General features: G+C 37.6%; 1 protein-coding gene across 4 annotated transcripts in view; it reads left to right on the forward strand.

Annotated features, from left to right (window-relative positions):
* Positions 1 to 17,289, forward strand: part of UBR1 (ubiquitin protein ligase E3 component n-recognin 1) — a 73,777-nt gene that overhangs the window by 28,593 nt on the left and 27,895 nt on the right. For all 4 annotated transcript variants that reach the window (XM_065065875.1, XM_065065877.1, XM_065065876.1 and 1 more), the window contains exons 11-27: positions 14 to 112; positions 776 to 933; positions 1,548 to 1,647; positions 1,954 to 2,082; positions 2,807 to 2,987; positions 3,941 to 4,002; positions 4,224 to 4,334; positions 6,709 to 6,774; positions 6,949 to 7,050; positions 7,655 to 7,718; positions 8,148 to 8,272; positions 9,222 to 9,274; positions 11,362 to 11,464; positions 12,563 to 12,611; positions 14,609 to 14,763; positions 15,743 to 15,842; positions 16,644 to 16,753. In XM_065065875.1, the coding sequence (XP_064921947.1) occupies positions 14 to 112; positions 776 to 933; positions 1,548 to 1,647; positions 1,954 to 2,082; positions 2,807 to 2,987; positions 3,941 to 4,002; positions 4,224 to 4,334; positions 6,709 to 6,774; positions 6,949 to 7,050; positions 7,655 to 7,718; positions 8,148 to 8,272; positions 9,222 to 9,274; positions 11,362 to 11,464; positions 12,563 to 12,611; positions 14,609 to 14,763; positions 15,743 to 15,842; positions 16,644 to 16,753 (1,767 nt within the window). The remainder of the gene's footprint in view (positions 1 to 13; positions 113 to 775; positions 934 to 1,547; positions 1,648 to 1,953; positions 2,083 to 2,806; positions 2,988 to 3,940; positions 4,003 to 4,223; positions 4,335 to 6,708; positions 6,775 to 6,948; positions 7,051 to 7,654; positions 7,719 to 8,147; positions 8,273 to 9,221; positions 9,275 to 11,361; positions 11,465 to 12,562; positions 12,612 to 14,608; positions 14,764 to 15,742; positions 15,843 to 16,643; positions 16,754 to 17,289) is intronic.

Genomic DNA, 17,289 nt, shown 5'->3' on the forward strand with positions numbered 1-17,289 from the left:
TCTCTTCTCCTAGTATTACAAGGCATTGCAAAAAGAATACATCAGTGATGATCACGACAGAGTTCTCTCTGTGACAGCACTCTCAGTTCAGATGTTCACCGTACCTACTCTGGTATGTACAGCCTGACTCATCTGGAAATGTAGCTAGCAGTGCCACCTTTGCAGACTGCTGTGCTTGGCAGACAGTCTTTATGCATTGCTGAGTTCAAAAGGAATGATTTTGAGGTTTGTTAAGGCCAATATGAAAGCAGGAGCTTGAGTTGGTGAAAACTCATTACAAAAGACAGAGGGAATGCAAATAAGTAGAAGTGTTAGGCAGTGTCATTCTCTGTGTTAGCTTTCTGTATGAACCTGCTGTTCACATTTACCTTCTGTGTAACTTAAAAAACTTGAGGGGAGGGACCAAAAAAATGGTTAAATGTCTTTTTGTGGGGGTGAAATATGTTCAATCCTGAGGCGTGGAAAGAACACCTGTAGGTTTAAAAGGTTATATGTTTTTTTGCCTGAAAAGCTAGTGTAAAAGTCCTTTTATACATGATCTTTCTAGAAAAAATAGCATGTCTGTTACACTGAAGCTGTCAGAGTGAACTAACGTGCTAAATTCACGGAAACTGCGTTCATACCTGATAAATACTATTGGAGTTTTTGTAGCCTGAACTCTTTACAAATGCTTAAAATAATTTCTAATTAAAAAGTCTGGATTTAAAGGAAAAAATATTTTGAAAGTTCTCTTCCACAAAAATAGGAAGAAGAACTTTTAATTTTCTTCTTGCAGGCCCGACATCTTATTGAAGAGCAAAACGTTATCACCACCATTACAGAGACACTCCTAGAAGTGCTTCCAGAGTACCTAGACAAAAATGACAAGTTCAACTTCCAAGGTTACAGTCAGGACAAGCTGAACCGGGTATATGCAGTAATATACGACCTCAGGTAAGTGTAACGCTAAGAAGCTCGAGCAGTTCTTAGAGAACTGGCAGTAGGATGAGCTGTGTCAATTCAGGAATCTGATGATAAAACTGCTTTAAAAACAAACCCCTCAAAAACCCCACATGAAACCTTAATGTTTTATTTTTAAGTGGAAACTTAAAATTTTCAAATACCAAAATTATATTCTGTAAAGATAATTTTTTATTATTTTCACTGATATCATTCCATATAGCAATTGAATTAGTAAACAAAATATATCTACTGTAAGATGGTAAAGCAAATTTGGCTTCTATTCATTATTATTCTGGGAAAGTTGTATAATCCTCATCTCCACAGCATTTTCCACTCTTACAGGTCCCAAATTACTCTAATAAACTGAGCATTGTAAAAGCAAACCAACACAAATACCATGGAATTTTAAAAAATCTATTAATTTCAAATGGTGGAGTCGCATCAAGCGAGTCTAATGTTTGGTGAAAATTATAGGAGTTTGAGATGGGGAGGGTGATGTAGTGTGACGATGCAGTTGAATATTTTAATACGAAGAACACTTTAAATACAAGCATTAGCAGAAGAGAAATCTGAGCAAAAAATGATAATGTTTTCTTTTGGGCCAGGTATGTCTTAGTCAGCAAGCCTACATTATGGACAGACCGTCTGAGGGCGCGGTTTCTAGAAGGATTTGTTTCTTTCCTGAGGATTCTAACATGCATGCAGGTACAACACATTTAAATGATTTCTTTCTAATGTCCTCTTATGAAGACATTACAGCACTTTTATTTGCTCATCTTTTTGTCCATAGTAATATTGTGTATAAAAACATGCAATTAAGATGGTAAATTCTTCAATCCCTGTCTTGGATGGGTGAAAATGTAAAGTTTACTATCTAGAAGTAATATTAGTCAATTTTAGCTACATGTGTCTGAACAACTTATATTTTACCATTTGCTTATGGGATTTTCTGTTGTTTTAAGCCTGTGATCATTGACATAGCTTGAGTATTTTGTGGCATCTCCATTTCAGGGAATGGAGGAGATAAAAAGACAGATTGGTCAGCACATTGAGGTGGATCCTGACTGGGAAGCAGCTATTGCTATTCAGATGCAGCTCAAGAACATTCTTTTGATGTTCCAGGAATGGTGTGCCTGTGATGTAAGTATAGCAATTGTCTGGGGTTCTTACATGCGTGCCTTTTGTGGATATTCCTGAGTGCTTTTTAAATAGCAGCTTTTTAAAAAAGCTTGCTATTGTTCAATACAGATCTCCACAAAAAATGAGTCTGAAAGGATTAATCTGTGGTATGACACAGAGAGAAGGGATCTCAGAAGAATATAATCTTCTAGCTGACAAAGCTGCACAGGGTGTCAGGCAAATCAAAGAGAAAATATACAATTCAGGATTTGGAGAACTAGGTTCATGGTATTGCTGTCAAGATTTAAAGTTTTGAAGCACATGGTTTTCATTTATAATTGCAAAAGTGAACTTCAGAAACTGCAGTAATTGGGTAATTGCACTGTAAGTAGTGTTAATCAGTGCTGGAGCTCATCCCTGTGCTGGGGGAAGGGAGGAAGATGTAAAATTTGTTAACTTAAAGATATTTTGATGTGGGTTTCTTGTTTGTTTGTTTGTTTTTAAAAATGCACCTAGATTTTAGAGCATTTGACAGAGTGACTTCTTGGACAGAAGCATATGCTCAGTTAGCTTTAGTGGATGCTCCGCTGCTCCACTCCAGTACTTCTCAGTATTAAGAAACAGAGCAGTAATTCTATTGTGGATTTTTAGTAACTGTTTATGCTGTCAGAAAAAACAAGTGAGGAATTTTAGTGCATACGTATGATTTTAAAATATAAGGCTGTGCATTTATTTCAAATTCTAGGAAGAATTGTTGCTCAAGGCCTACAGTGAATGTCATAAAGCTGTGATAAGGTGCAGCACAAATGGCCGTTCACGGGAGAAGACTGTGTTTCACCTGTGTGGCCACACCCTGGAGAGCAGACCTTACCGAGTGTCTGCAGATCCTGTCAGCATACATTTGCCACTGTCTAGGACCCTTGCTGGTAGGTGGTGCGTTTTGCTTTGATTGCTATTTGAATTACATTTATCATCCATCTCTGTTTCTTTATTCTAGAAAACAGTTAGATTAAGTGCTTTGCAGATCAGTTGCTCTCTGACTTTCTGATAGTCTCATGATCGGGCAACCGGATTCCCCAGATGTTGCACTAAGGGAAGGTGTCTCTCTCTCTCAAAAAACCAGCAAAAAGAATGAATCACACACACAAAAAAAACACCACACCCCAAAAAAACCCAACAAACCACATTTTCCATGGAGGTTGGAGGACATTTTTTAAACAGGAGAGAGACAAGAAAGGCAAGAAGGAAAAGTTTCATATTTTACTGACTTCTTCAGTTTTGCCTAAATTAGTGTTCATTATTACTGTATCTTGAATTTATTTTCCAACCACACATATCTTAGGGCTGTTAAAATGCTTCTCCTAAAAGACATACGTTTGCAGCATGCCAGGAGAGATTTCCAAAGGACCACAGCAGTGGGTGATCACAGCTTTCTCTAAAATGCAAATAAAATCATACGCAATTATTAAGCTGTAGGTTCTTTATCACATCATTTGATACCAATACTATCTGATAGGCCTTGTAGTCTTGAAATTGAATTATTACTGATGTACAATTTAAATGTGAAATTAAAATTTTGCTAATGCTATTTAGCATCTCAATTTAAATGGTTTTAATTAATTAATTAAATGAATATATTTATTAGTTAAAAAAATGGATTGTAAGACTGATAAGAACTGTTGAGATAATGTCACAGTTCATTTATTTTTAAAAGAAAAAAAAAAAAAAGGAAAGTAACAAGTCTTTCCTCAATAAACTTGGACTTGTTTTTCTGTAATTCTCTTGAGTTGTAGATGATTTAGCTAACATTTAGAATGGGTTGGAGGAGAAACTTAACTGATTTTGATTTATTTTCTGACTTTTTCTGTTGATTTTGTAGGTCTTCATGTACGATTAAGCAAGACTGGAACCATCTCAAGATTGCACGAGTTTGTTTCTCCTGTAAGTTTGTGTGTGTTTTTTTTTTCTCCCCCAAACGCTTCTTGTGATTTATACTCTGGGAAGGAAAAAGTGTAAAGTTATGTCTCGTGACTTTCATGACACACACAAAAGTTATTTTGCAGCTGAAAACATGTCTGTTCATTAGGACTTAACGCTTTTAAAATCACTGACAGGCTTGTTCTTGCTTGATTTTTTTTTTTTTCTTGTTTTTTAAACTCTAGGAAGAGTTTCAAGTGGAGCTGCTGGTAGAGTATCCTTTGCGATGTCTTGTCTTGGTTGCTCAGGTTGTCGCAGAGATGTGGAGACGGAATGGGCTCTCCCTGATAAGCCAGGTACTCCCTATAATCACAGAATCACAGAATGTTAGGGATTGGAAGGGACCTCGAAAGATTATCTAGTCCAATCTCACTGTCGGAGCAGGAACACTTAGAGGAGGCTACACAGGAATGTGTTCAGGCGGGTTTTGAATGTCTCCAGAGAAGGAGGCTCCACAACCTCCCTGGGCAGCCTGTTCCAGTGTTCTGTTACCCTCACTGTGAAGAAGTTTTTTCTCAAATTTAAGTGGAACCTCTTGTGTTCCAGTTTGAACCCATTACCCCTTGTCCTACCATTGGTTGGTTCACCGAGAAGAGCCTGGCTCCATCCTCGTGACACTCACCGTTCATATATTTGTAAATATTAATAAGGTCACCCCTCAGTCTCCTCTTCTCCAAGCTAAAGAGACCCAGCTCCCTCAGCCTTTCCTCATAAGGGAGATGCTCCACTCCTTTAATTGTCTTTGTTGCCCTGCACTGGACTCTCTCCAGCAGTTCCCTGTCCTTCTTGAACTGAGGAGCCCAGAACTGTACACAGTATTCCAGATGTGGTCTCACCAGGGCAGAGTAGAGGGGAAGGAGAACCTCTCTTGGCCTACTAACTACCCCCCTTCTAATACACCCCAGGATGCCATTGGCCTTCCTGGCCACAAGGGCACAGTGCTGGCTCATGGTCATCCTGCTGTCCACCAGGACCCCCAGGTCCCTTTCTCCTACACTGCTCTCTGACAGGTCATTCCCTAATTCATACTGAAAGCTGGGATTGTTCCTGCCCAGATGTAAGACTCTACACTTGCCCTTGTTATATTTCATTAAATTTTTCCCCGCCCAACTCTCCAGCCTGTCCAGGTCTCACTGGATGGCAGCACAGCCTTCTGGCATGTCAGCCACTCCTCCCAGCTTGGTGTCATCAGCAAACTTGCTGACAGTGTGCTCTATTCCCTCATTCAAATAACTGATGAATATATTGAATAGTACTGGTCCCAGTAGCGACCCTTGAGGTACTCCACTAGATACAGGCCTCCAACTAGACTCTGCTCCATTGACCACAACTCACTGGCTTCTTCCCTTCAGCCAGTTCGCAGTCCACCTCACTACCCGATTGTCCAGACCACCCTTCCTCAGTTTAGCTGTAAGGATGCTGTGGGAGACTGTGTCAAATGCCTTACTGAAGCCAAGGTAGACCACATCCACCGCCCTGCCATCATCTATCCACCTCGTTATGTCCTCATAAAAGTCAGTGAGGTTGGTCAAGCACGACTTGCCTTGGTGAAGTCATGTTGACTGCCCCTAATGACCCTCTTATCCTTGATATGCCTTGAGATGGCACCAAGGATAAGTTGTTACATCAGTTTCCCAGGGATGGAGGTGAGGCTGACCAGTCCATAGTTACCTGCGTATTCCGTCTTGCCCATTTTTAAGACTGGAGTGACATTTGCATATTATACAGTAGTGAGTCAGTCCTAATGGGGTAGCAAGTGTTTCTCAGTAATGCTGCCAGTGGTGGTTTCATCCTGCGCAGAAAGAGGTCATGGAGGTCACTCTCACTCTAAACAGAAAGGTTTCTGGGTGACAACTTAGATGACCTGGTTTTATTTCCAGCTTCATCAATGGTTTGCCTCCCTGCATTAGACAAATATTTTCATCTCTCTTATGACTGTTTCTGACTCTGTGAAATGGTGCTAATGTTACTGACATCTACTGGAAAGTGCTTGCAGATCTGATAAAGAAATCACTGCATAAGTACTGTTAGTACTGTTGCTTATAATATAAAATGTTAGAAGAACCTCCCAGTGTATGGTAATCATTATATGCAAAGGTTAAACTATTTTAATCTCATGTTAAACTTTTGAGTACTATTTAACTGGATGTAGCAAGCATTTCATGATACTTGTCTTTTGAGCTTTTTTGTTGCAAGAATGAAACTAAGATTCTGCCCTTAAGTGCTTTTATTTTGCTTGCTTTGGCTTCCCTTTTTTATTTTGTTTTTCTTCTTTGATGGCAGAAATTTTCTGTGTTTGCCTTTCACTGGACCCTTTGAAATCAGAGCAAACATTGATAGCCTCCTGTAGAATTGTTTCTCTGAGAACTGGGGTAGGAGAAGGAAGATGTTTTGACTTTAATCAGTAGCAACTGTTAGAATTACGTTGTCTTGGAAGAGGGGGTATGAAGAAGTACGACACAGGCTTTTTCTGGATTGGGAAAAAAATGTTTTTCACTTCTATCAAAGCATACTTTCGTTTTGAAAGAAACATGGGACTTCCCTTATTCAACATGGGACTTTTCCTGTGCTGTACAGTTTGAAAAAGTCTCAGACATTAACTGGTGCACATTTGATACTGTATTACTTCGCATTACTTCTCTACTTAAATTTTGTTCTCCTATTTCTCAGGTTTTTTATTATCAAGATGTTAAATGTAGAGAAGAAATGTATGATAAAGACATCATCATGCTCCAGGTATAACGTTCTAAATAACTTTGTGCTTGATTAATATAATTTTGATGGATTTGTTTTAATTTTAAATAAATCTGTATGATTTTTAAAAATGTTCTTGGTAAAAGAGTGTTTTTCATAATTAATGAAGAATTGTAATAGTAACCGATGTTCATATTAGTTTGGGTTTTTTGACAGATAGGTGCGTCTCTTATGGATCCAAACCAGTTCCTCCTGTTGATACTGCAGCGATACGAGCTTGCTGAGGCTTTCAAAAAGCTCAAGCCCACCAAAGATCAGGTAAGTGACAAGTATTTCTGCTGGTTAATTTGTTTACTTTGAGTTTATGGAACATTATTAAGAAAAACTAGCTACTGTAGCTAACTGCCTGTTTATGACCACACTAAAAGTCATTCAACACAGCACTTAGTGGTTAGATAAATGATTTTGTATTTGGCATCTGTAGTGGCTTACTCAAAATTAGCAAACAGGTTTTGCCCTCTTTGACCTTTATTTCATAGGACATCTACCAAAATCCATCTAAATGACTTCTCTATAAAATTTCAATGTCTTCTAAGCCATATTATGTGTTCTTATTTAGCTAGAAGTTTCTTGGATTTTTGTGCTACTTCTTGAGGGTTGAACTTTATTATAACCCTTCATTGGGAATACATTTTTAGCTGTTGCTTCTTTTCCTGCTTGTGACTCTTGCACTTTAACTGCCCAATAACATCTCCACTACAAGCACAGGCATTTTTTCTAGCTTGTTAGAATGGAGGTTTCCTCTGTTTCTTCTTCCAGTGCAGTGCTTCAGTGAAGCAGTGCACCTAAAGGCTGATCATGGTGTCATTGGACAGATTTTCCTGCCTGCTTTTTCAAAAACTGGTTTCTCTGATTCTTGTAGGATTTAATCAAACAATATAACGTGTTAATAGAAGAGATGCTACAGATTCTCATCTATGTTGTGGGTAAGTTTCATTTCTCTCTGCCAGTGTCATGATGGATTGTTATAGTTTGACAAAACAGGCTTGATGACTTTCTTTAGTGTAGACTGTATGGAGAGGTTACTGGAGAATGCATGTTTTAAATAGATGGTTCGGTAACACAGGTTTCTGTCAACCAGAAGCAATAGGAGTTGCATAGTGAAAAAAGCTGTGAGATAACTTAATAGTTGACTATTAGAGCAGAATATGAAGAGAAACTCTATCTCAGCCCATTTTGTTAGGAAGCTAGTCTAAAAAAAACATTTTTCCTCTCAGACACTTGGGTTAAGTTTCCAGTGTATGTAAACTTATACTATGAAATATCCCCACAATAGCATTACCACTGCACAAAATTCTAAATTGCCTTATAACTGTTATATTTGCCGTTCTTCTCTTTTTTATTAACTCTGCTAGGGGAAAGATATGTACCTGGAGTGAGTAATGTGACAAAAGAAGATGTTATAATGAGAGAAATTATCCATCTACTGTGTATTGAACCAATGGCTCACAGTGCAATTACCAAGTCCTTGCCTGAAAATGTGAGTCTGGATTTATTTACTTTTTTCCTTAATTTACTTTTTCTTGTTTTATGTCTTTTTCTTCTTTAGCTTCCATATCTTTATGTGGAAGCATTTTGTTTCTGTTATAAAGCTCAAGTGTTGGTTTCAGAATTACAAAATAACATTAAAAAGGCGCTTACACACCTTAGTGGTGCAAAGGTAAATGACTGGGATTCCAGTATGGTCTAATCTGAAAGGCTTGTATAAGGATTGTAGTTTTTGATGAAGAGGTGGATTTTTTTTTTTTTAGAATATTCAGCTGTACTTCTCCTAGATTCAAAAAGAAAAGTTTTGAAATTCTGTCATTTGGCCCTGTGGGACCATGCAGCCGGATTCTATTCTGCCCTGTGTAAACAAATTTGATCCTGTAATTTTGATCATTTAAACCTGTGCAGATCCATTGGAAGTCAAGTATTGTACAGGTCTCTTTGAAAGCACAGATTTCCTTATCATTCTATTCCAACTGTTGAAATTCAAGCAAAGAAGAGGGATATGGATTATATATCCCTTGCCTGTGCAAGTTTTGAGGGCTGATAATTAATGCAAAATGCCTTTAGTTTTGTTGTAAATTAAGTAGTCTGGAATATTATTAGAAACCAGTAATGGATGATCCACATTCACTGATTCAAGAGACTACAACTCGGTTTTTCCCTTCATTGAGGTTGTTTAAGGCACTTCTCTGTTTCTGAAGATCAGCTCTGTTATAAATAAAAATGTACATGATTAAATGAAAGTATGATCCATCTTTGGTACTTCTTATAACTTGTCAGTTATGAATATCTGTTTTCTGAATAACAGTGGGCAAAATATATTCATTCATGAATTAAGGAATTGATCTACATCTGTATGTCTATTTTTGTTACACCTAGCATAATACTGAAGATATTTGAATCATTATATATTTATCCCAAACTAAATCTTTTACCAGGAGAACTATGAAACTGGCTTGGAGAATGTAATTGATAAAGTGGCTACATTTAAGTAAGTGCTTAATATTGTTTTATAAGTAGCTTGAACATGAAATAAGATCTCTTAGATTATATGGGTTAAACAAGCTGCACTACATAGTCTTTGATCAGCTAATATTTTGTATTCTTGAAATCTATACACTTTCAAATATGCATAGGAAAGAAAAGTATACGGAATATCCAAAACTCCTGCTTTTCTCCTTTTGCTGCCCTCTTTCTTCAAATTCAGCTTGAGGAGTTCAGTTATCTCAAGTCCTGTTGGGAAAATCTTCAAAAGTTCATTTTATTTCAAAGATGGTTGGGAGCCTTGACAATTCATTGTACCTTTGACAATCACCACCTAATAGTTGGTTTAGATGTCATAAATTTGCTAACTTGCTGTAACTTTCAGGTAGAAGTTAATTTTCTTTTTAACATATATGTATGCAAATACAAAACAATAAATTGTAGCAGCTGAGAAAAAATAGTTCAAATGTCTGCTATTTTTGTCACAAAAGTGTCTTGTAATTTTAGCTGGTTTAATATATCTTATTTGGAATGTCATGTGGCTCGCTTGTTTATGTTTAATCAAGGGCAACTATTGGTTTAACTAAGGATTTTGCTTTGGGAATTATATGGAGGATTCAAAAAATCTCGCTGGTTGAAAAGTAGCTCTTTGTATTGCTTGTTTTGTAACTTAGTTAAAGAAAGTAATGAATTTTCACAGAATCACAGAGTGTTAGGGATTGGAAGGGAACCTCGAAAGATCATCTAGTCCAGTCCCCCTGCCAGAGCAGGAACACCTAGATGAGGTTACACAGGAATGTGTCCAGGCGGGTTTTGAATGTCTCCAGAGTAGAAGACTCCACAACCTGCTTGGGCAGCCTGTTCCAGTGTTCTGTTACCCTCACTGAGAAGAAGTTTCTTCTCATATTTAAGTGTAACCTCCTGTCTTCCAGTTTGTATCCGTTGTCCTGTGTCCTATGATTGGATGTCACTGACAAGAGCCTGGCTCCATCCTTGTGACACTCACCCTTAATATATTTGTAAATATTAATGAGGTCACCCCTCAGTCTCCTCCAAACTAAAGAGACGCAGCTCCCTCAGCCTTTCCTCATAAGGGAGGTGCTCCACTCCCTTCAGCATCTTTGTTGCTCTGCGCTGGACCCTCTCCAGCAGTTCCCTGTCCTTCTTGAACTGAGGGGCCCAGAACTGGACACAATATTCCAGATGTGGTCTCACCAGGGCAGAGTAGAGGGGAAGGAGAACCTCTCTTGGCCTACTAACCACCCCCCTTCTAATACACCCCAGGATGCCATTGGCCTTCCTGGCCACAAGGGCACAGTGCTGGCTCATGGTCACCCTGCTGTCCACCAGGACCCCCAGGTCTCTTTCCCCTACACTGCTCTCCAACAGGTTATTCCCCAACCTATACTGGAATCTGGCATTGTTCCTGCCCAGATGCAAGACTCTACACTTGCCCTTGTTATATTTCATTAAATTTTTCCCTGCGCAACTCTCCAGCCTGTCCAGGTCTCACTGGATGGCAGCACAGCCTTCTGGCGTGTCAGCCACTCCTCCCAACTTGGTGTCATCAGCAAACTTGCTGACAGTGCACTCTGGTCCCTCATCCAAGTCCTTGATGAATATATTGAATAGTACTGGTCCCAGTACTGACCCCTTGAGGCACTCCACTAGATACAGGCCTCCAACTAGACTCTGCCCCATTGACCACAGCTCTCTGGCTTCTTTCCTTCAGCCAGTTCACAGTACAGTTTTATACAATAACATCTAAAGTCTGAAATTCTAAGCCATAAAGTTAAAAAGAATTTACCTGTCAGAGGCTATATGGTGTGCTGTAGATGGTATAGGCTAGAAATATTTTGCTGCTGGGTAGGATTTACAGTAGTAAGCAGCCTTGAAAATTAAAGACTAATAACTGTACTCACTCTATGCTCTGTATAAGTTAATGAAGCAGCTATTACTATTCCACTTCCTATTAATATTTCCTTAGTGAATAAATTGTGGTAGCGGTTTGTTTACATTCAAAGATGTGCTGAACATATATTATTAATCTGTATGTCATGATTGTCATTATGTCATGAAATATTTCTCTGTAAGGAAACCGGGTGTGTCTGGCCATGGAGTTTATGAACTGAAAGATGAATGCTTGAAGGAGTTCAATATGTTCTTTTATCATTATACTAAGACCCAGCACAGCAAGGTAAGCCGTTTAAGATTCACTCTCAAAGGTTAAAAAATAGTACATATTTATCAATGTCTATAAGGATTTTTGCTGAATCAAAGGAATTAATGGAATCTAAAGAAACTTATTCAGTAAAAAGTATATGCAGCTGACTTCAAAACTATGCTTCTGAAGAAGTCAAAGTTGTTAATCCAAATCAGCCGTGGTATGGTTTGCATTTGTGTTTTCCCTGTGGTGACTTATGTATTAACTCCTGGAGAAACTGGCAGCTCATGGCCTGGATGGGTGTACTATTTGCTGGGTTAAGAACTGGCTGGAGGGCCAGGCCCAAAGAGTTGTGGTGAACGGAGCCAAATCCAGTTGGCAGCCAGTCACGAGTGGTGTTCCCCAGGGCTCAGAATTGGGGCCAGTTCGATATAGTATTTCTATCAATGATCTGGATGAGGAGATTGAGTGCACCCTCAGTAAGTTTGCAGATAGCACCAAATTGGGTGGGAGTGTTGATCTGCTCGAGGGTAGGAAGGCCATACAGAGGGATCTGGATTGGCTGGATCATTGGGCTTAGGCCAGTTGCATGAGGTTTAACAAGGCCAAGTGCCGGGTCCTGCACTTGGGTCACAACAACTCCAGGCAGCGCTACAGGCTCGGGGAAGAGTGGCTAGAAACTGCCTGACAGAAAAGGACCTGAGGGTGTTGATTGACAGCCGGCTGAACATGAGCCAGCAGTGTGCCCAGGTGGCCAAAAAGGCCAACAGCATCCTGGCTTGTATCAGGAATAGTGTGGCCACCAGGACTAGGGAGGTGATTGTGCCGCTGTACGCCATGCTGGTGAGGCCCCACCTTGAATCCTGTGTTCAGTTTTGAGCCCCTCACAACAAGAAAGTCATTGGGGTGCTGGAGCGAGTTCAGAGAAGGGCAGAGAAGCTGGTGAAGGGTCTGGAGCACAAGTGTTATTGAAATGCAAAATGCAATATTATTAAATGGATTTCAGACAAGGTTCTAGTTATATACCAAGCATTGACTATGTATCTTGCCACATTTCTAGTTTAGGGTTTCTCATCTTTTCACTGTGTACTTCTGTAGAGATGCTGATATAACCACACTACTTTTCTGTAGGCTGAACACACACAAAAGAAAAGAAGAAAGCAAGAAAACAGAGATGAAGGTAAAAATTTGAAACTGATGACTCAGCAAGTGTGATAATTCAATAGTGTATGTAGTTCCATACATAAAATGAGCTTTGGGAGATGTCTTCCGAACTAATTGTGGGTTATTGAGTTCCTATTAAATTTGTTGTGATTTGTAGTAATTGTAATTAATTAGCACCTGCCTTTTTTTTTGCCTTAACACGAAGACAGGAGTTTTGGAATTTTTAGTTTAATTTCTGTGTAGACAAATATACATGGCATGGTACCCATTGACAAAATGAAAAACTTAAGATGTTTTTATGGTGGATTAACTAGGAGGGAGAAGCTTATTTTTCATGGGTAGTTTCTCTAGCACAATGTTGAGACATAATACTGTTCAGAGAATGTTGCTGCAGGAGCTAGTGCTCATATTGGTTCTATAAGTAGCTTGAGACTTAAGTTTTATAAATCAAATTATTCTTTTTTAGAAGCTGCAAATACATATAACAATAAAACACCATGTTTCTATTGTAACACAAAAGTTATTTCCCTCTTCAGTTTAGTTTTACCCATTCAAGTAATGAGCATTAATTGAATTGATTTGAGGAAGACTCTGTAAACTGAACAAAAAGTACAATGAACAATTTAATAAAGTCAACTATCACCTGATTTTGTAACTTGAAACAGATAATTATTTTTCTCTTCCGAGATTGCCTTTCCAGTTGAATACCTTAATCTTTACCTCCTACTCTGAAGTGTATTTTGATATTTTTTATGTACAGTCAGGCGCACTACAGCATTTCATACCCAAGATGGTGAAAATTCATTCTGACTAAATTTTATTTGCTTTGGTTCCTTTCAGTTGAAAAACTGTGGAACTGAAAAAAAAATTGTATTGTCATTCAGGAGGGACATAGTTAAATTGGAAATCACATTCTCCTTGAAAAGAATTAGTTTCCTTCAGTTAAAAGTAACTCAGAAAATTATGACAGCTGAAAACTAACGAGGGGTGGGGGAAGAAATCTGTGGATTACTTTTGTTTTTTCCACTGTTTATATTATACACTTGACAGATTTTTCAATAGTGCCTTCTTCATTACTCCCCTGCCCAGTTCACTTCAGCAACTTAAAATGTTAGCAGGGATGTTTATTTTGTAGAACTTTTAAAAAATGCAAATATTTTTATGCAGTTGTCAGAAACTCACATGTATGTAATCAGACAATATAGTTCCAAAATAAGATGACTTTCAATGTTGATGTGTTTTGCCTTGAGGCTACCCATTTTGTTGCAAATACTTTGTGCATATGCTTTTTTGTGTCTATGTTGGTTTTGTTCATATCTTTCCATAATTCATTGAGTCTAAATTGTCAAAAGATTGGTGGTTTCCGAGACACTGCATTCATAGAAATTTTCTGAAAAAAAAGGCATCCAGGTACCAAAAGAGAACTTAAATCAATGCTTCCAGGTAGGGAAAGGCTGCTCTTAGTAGATGCCAAGATTCCCGGTGGCTTCTGAGTGAGACACCACATCACACAGTTTTGATATTAGCTCAGGAAACGTACATAGCTGGAAATAATCAGAATGGCCAGTAGCAGGAAGAATTTTAGAGCTCTAGCCACATTAGGCATAGGACAGTTGAATGGAAGACACCACACTCCGTAAGATCCACCTCTTTTCAATAAGTTGAAAACTTTGTGTCTGATGCAAAACACAAACACTATGTATCTATTAGTGATACATAAGAGATAAGGCAGTGCAAAGTATTAAAGATTTACATTTACAGATACAAGTAAGTACTTGTAGTTGATTGTTTAGCTTAGTTTGAATGTATTTTATATAAGAACTTACTAAAAGTACTTAGTTTTGCTAAAGTTAAAAGCTGATGTAAGTGAGCAATTATGTTTGAGCATGGTTTTATTAATTTAAAGGTCTAGTTGTTCTTTCACTGGAATTAGTATATTTGTGGTCAGTACTTTTTGCCCGCAATCTTTGAGATGCTAGTTTGTTAATATAGTTGCATATGTCTGTTTTCTAGCACTGCCACCACCTCCTCCTCCAGACTTCAGTCCTGCTTTCAGCAATGTGGTGAGGATTCTCAACTGCGATGTTATGATGCACATACTGCGGACCATTCTTCAGAGAGCAGCAGAACTGGAAACCCACTTGTGGACTGAAGCTATGATCCAAATGGTATGGTTTGCTTCGCTCCTCTTCCTGTGGTCATTCACGTGTTGACTGTGTTAACTGCTTATCATAACATCAAAATGTGTAATGATTAATTTTGAATGATTAGAATTTACTTTTTGTCCCCAAACCTGTTTTTGTAAATCTTACCAACAAAGAAAATATTTCTAATTACTTATCTCCACTGTAAAATAGAAAAACAAAACATATTAGTATTAAATTGGGAATATCCTTCAGTTTTCTATTTTACTTTCCTCTCTGTGTTGCCTCATCACTGAAGCTGTTTCAGTTTGTAATTCTCCTTACCTCATCTTTTTCTTGAAACTTCATGTGCAAATAAATAACCGTTTGATCATCCCAAAGAAATTGGTGTTGCTTCATCTTGTAAGCTGCAAAGTCTCCAAATATGTAAATATCTTTGGGGCCTCAGTCATGAAATAGTACAATTTTGTAAGTATTTAAACATTTCATTTTACCACAGTGACTTTATGCTTTAAAAAAAAAAAGGAAATGCTGACATTTTTGAAGTGTTGTGTGGGTTTGTTGTGTATGTATGTTTGATTTTGTTTGTTTGTTTGTTTTAATATTTATAGGATTAAGACCTGAATTTTCAGACTAGTTGAATTAATAAGTTTTTTTTATTAGAGTGCATAGATTATTTAGTTGCCTTGCCTTACCTGCTAATCTTTGGATTATGGAATTAACCAAATATTCATGGATTTGTATCAGCAAAATGACAGGATTCATATCTTGATGGCAAGTGTGTACAAGTTGATTAATTTTAGAACAAGTAATATGCAGGAAAATGATATTGTGCATTGTTATTTCACTTTCCATGTATGATCTCTACACTTTTTCTCATTTCTGCGTTTTATCATGGATATAATCGGCATATTACAGAACTATATTTAAACATCCTTATTTTATATGCTGGTTTTCCAGACCTCTAACAGTGAATGAAATGTAATATTTTTCTCTTTTTTAGGTGCTTCACCTCCTTTCTTTAGGGTTATTAGAAGAGAAGCAGCAGTTACAGAAGTCTCCAGAAGAAGAAGTAACCTTTGATTTTTATCACAAAGCAACACGTATGTTTCATTTTCTTTAAAAGGGCAGAGTAAAGACAGAAATAAATTTGAATGAAGTATTCAGTGATATTAGTCAGAAAGGATTCACTTTTTGCTATAGAATTAAAACCTGCTTAAATATTCATTTATTTATCTATTTAATTTAAAATAATCAAGAAGCTACATTTGGACAAGCTTCCTTTGTTCCCTATTGACAGAAGTGTTGAAGAGGAGATGTGTTTCTCTTCCTGGGAAAGGAATGGAAAAGTAATACTGGCATTTGTTAACTGAAAATGGTTCTTCATTCACAATAACATTATTGAAATGAAAACTAAGAACTCCTTGAAAAATGATGTTGGATTAAAGTGAATTATCTCCATCTTTTGTACTCCCGAACTGTACAATTATTGATTTACCTGCATGTTAAAGTCTTTTACTATGGCAACGATAATTACTGTAACTATAACAGTTTTTGTGATAGAAATAAACTTCTGTGCGCTGAGCTGTTAGCAAACTTACGTAAGCTATAAGACCTTTACTGCTTCTCCTTGAAGTGAAAGGCAGCTATTGTTTTGCCTGTAGTTCTGCTCTTGGAAGCAGCAAAAATTATTGATCTATAAGGAGGAAGGATTATACTACATTTAACTGGAATAAACAAATTAAATTAAAACAGAAATGTAATAACACAGGTTGTATTCATATATGTGTATTACATTATTAGCAATATTTTAAGGCGTGTCTGTGGTTATAAATATATTAATATGTTGAAGGGTTTTTTTCCCTGAAAACCCATGCTTTTCTGTTTTTCTGTCCTTTGTAAAGGAATGGGAAGCTCAGCCTTGAATGCTGTGAGCGTGTTAACACTTCTGGAAAAATTAAAGAGAGTTCCTCAGTTAGAGGCACAGAAGGACACAGTTGGCTGGATACTGCAGGTACACAAGGGAGAGATGTGTATGATCTGATTTCAGTAACTTAGAAAGCTCTTGTGAAAGATGTTATGATTCCTATATAAAATCCAGTTTTTACAGCTGCAGTGATTTCTTGAGAAGCTTAATCTGTTGGAACGTTTTTTTTCCCCCCGGACAAGATGAGATTTCTCAAATACTGTGTACTTGTTATTGCTACTTTCAAGTATTGGGTCAATTTTTGCATAGATAATGACATTCTTGTACATAAACTTTATTCCTCATATTTTTGTTGCAAAATAACAGCAAGTGGTAAGTAAAAGTTTATTAATTGGGAAAGCATTTTAGACTGCTTGTATTAAGACTTGAGTCATATGGATCTGACTAATGGCCACATTGTGTGTTTGACCTGTGGAATTTTTCCATCCAGCTCCCTGCCTTTTCCCAGTAATAAATGGGATAAAGTTCTAGAGCTGTGACAGCGCTTCTAATGTAGTAGGCTGCTGCTTCTGCTTAGCAGGAGTATGACTGTCCTGTTCCATTTTGGGCTTCTTGTCTTAAGT

This window comes from Columba livia, chromosome 5 (assembly GCF_036013475.1).
Source record: "Columba livia isolate bColLiv1 breed racing homer chromosome 5, bColLiv1.pat.W.v2, whole genome shotgun sequence".
NCBI lineage: Eukaryota > Metazoa > Chordata > Aves > Columbiformes > Columbidae > Columba > Columba livia.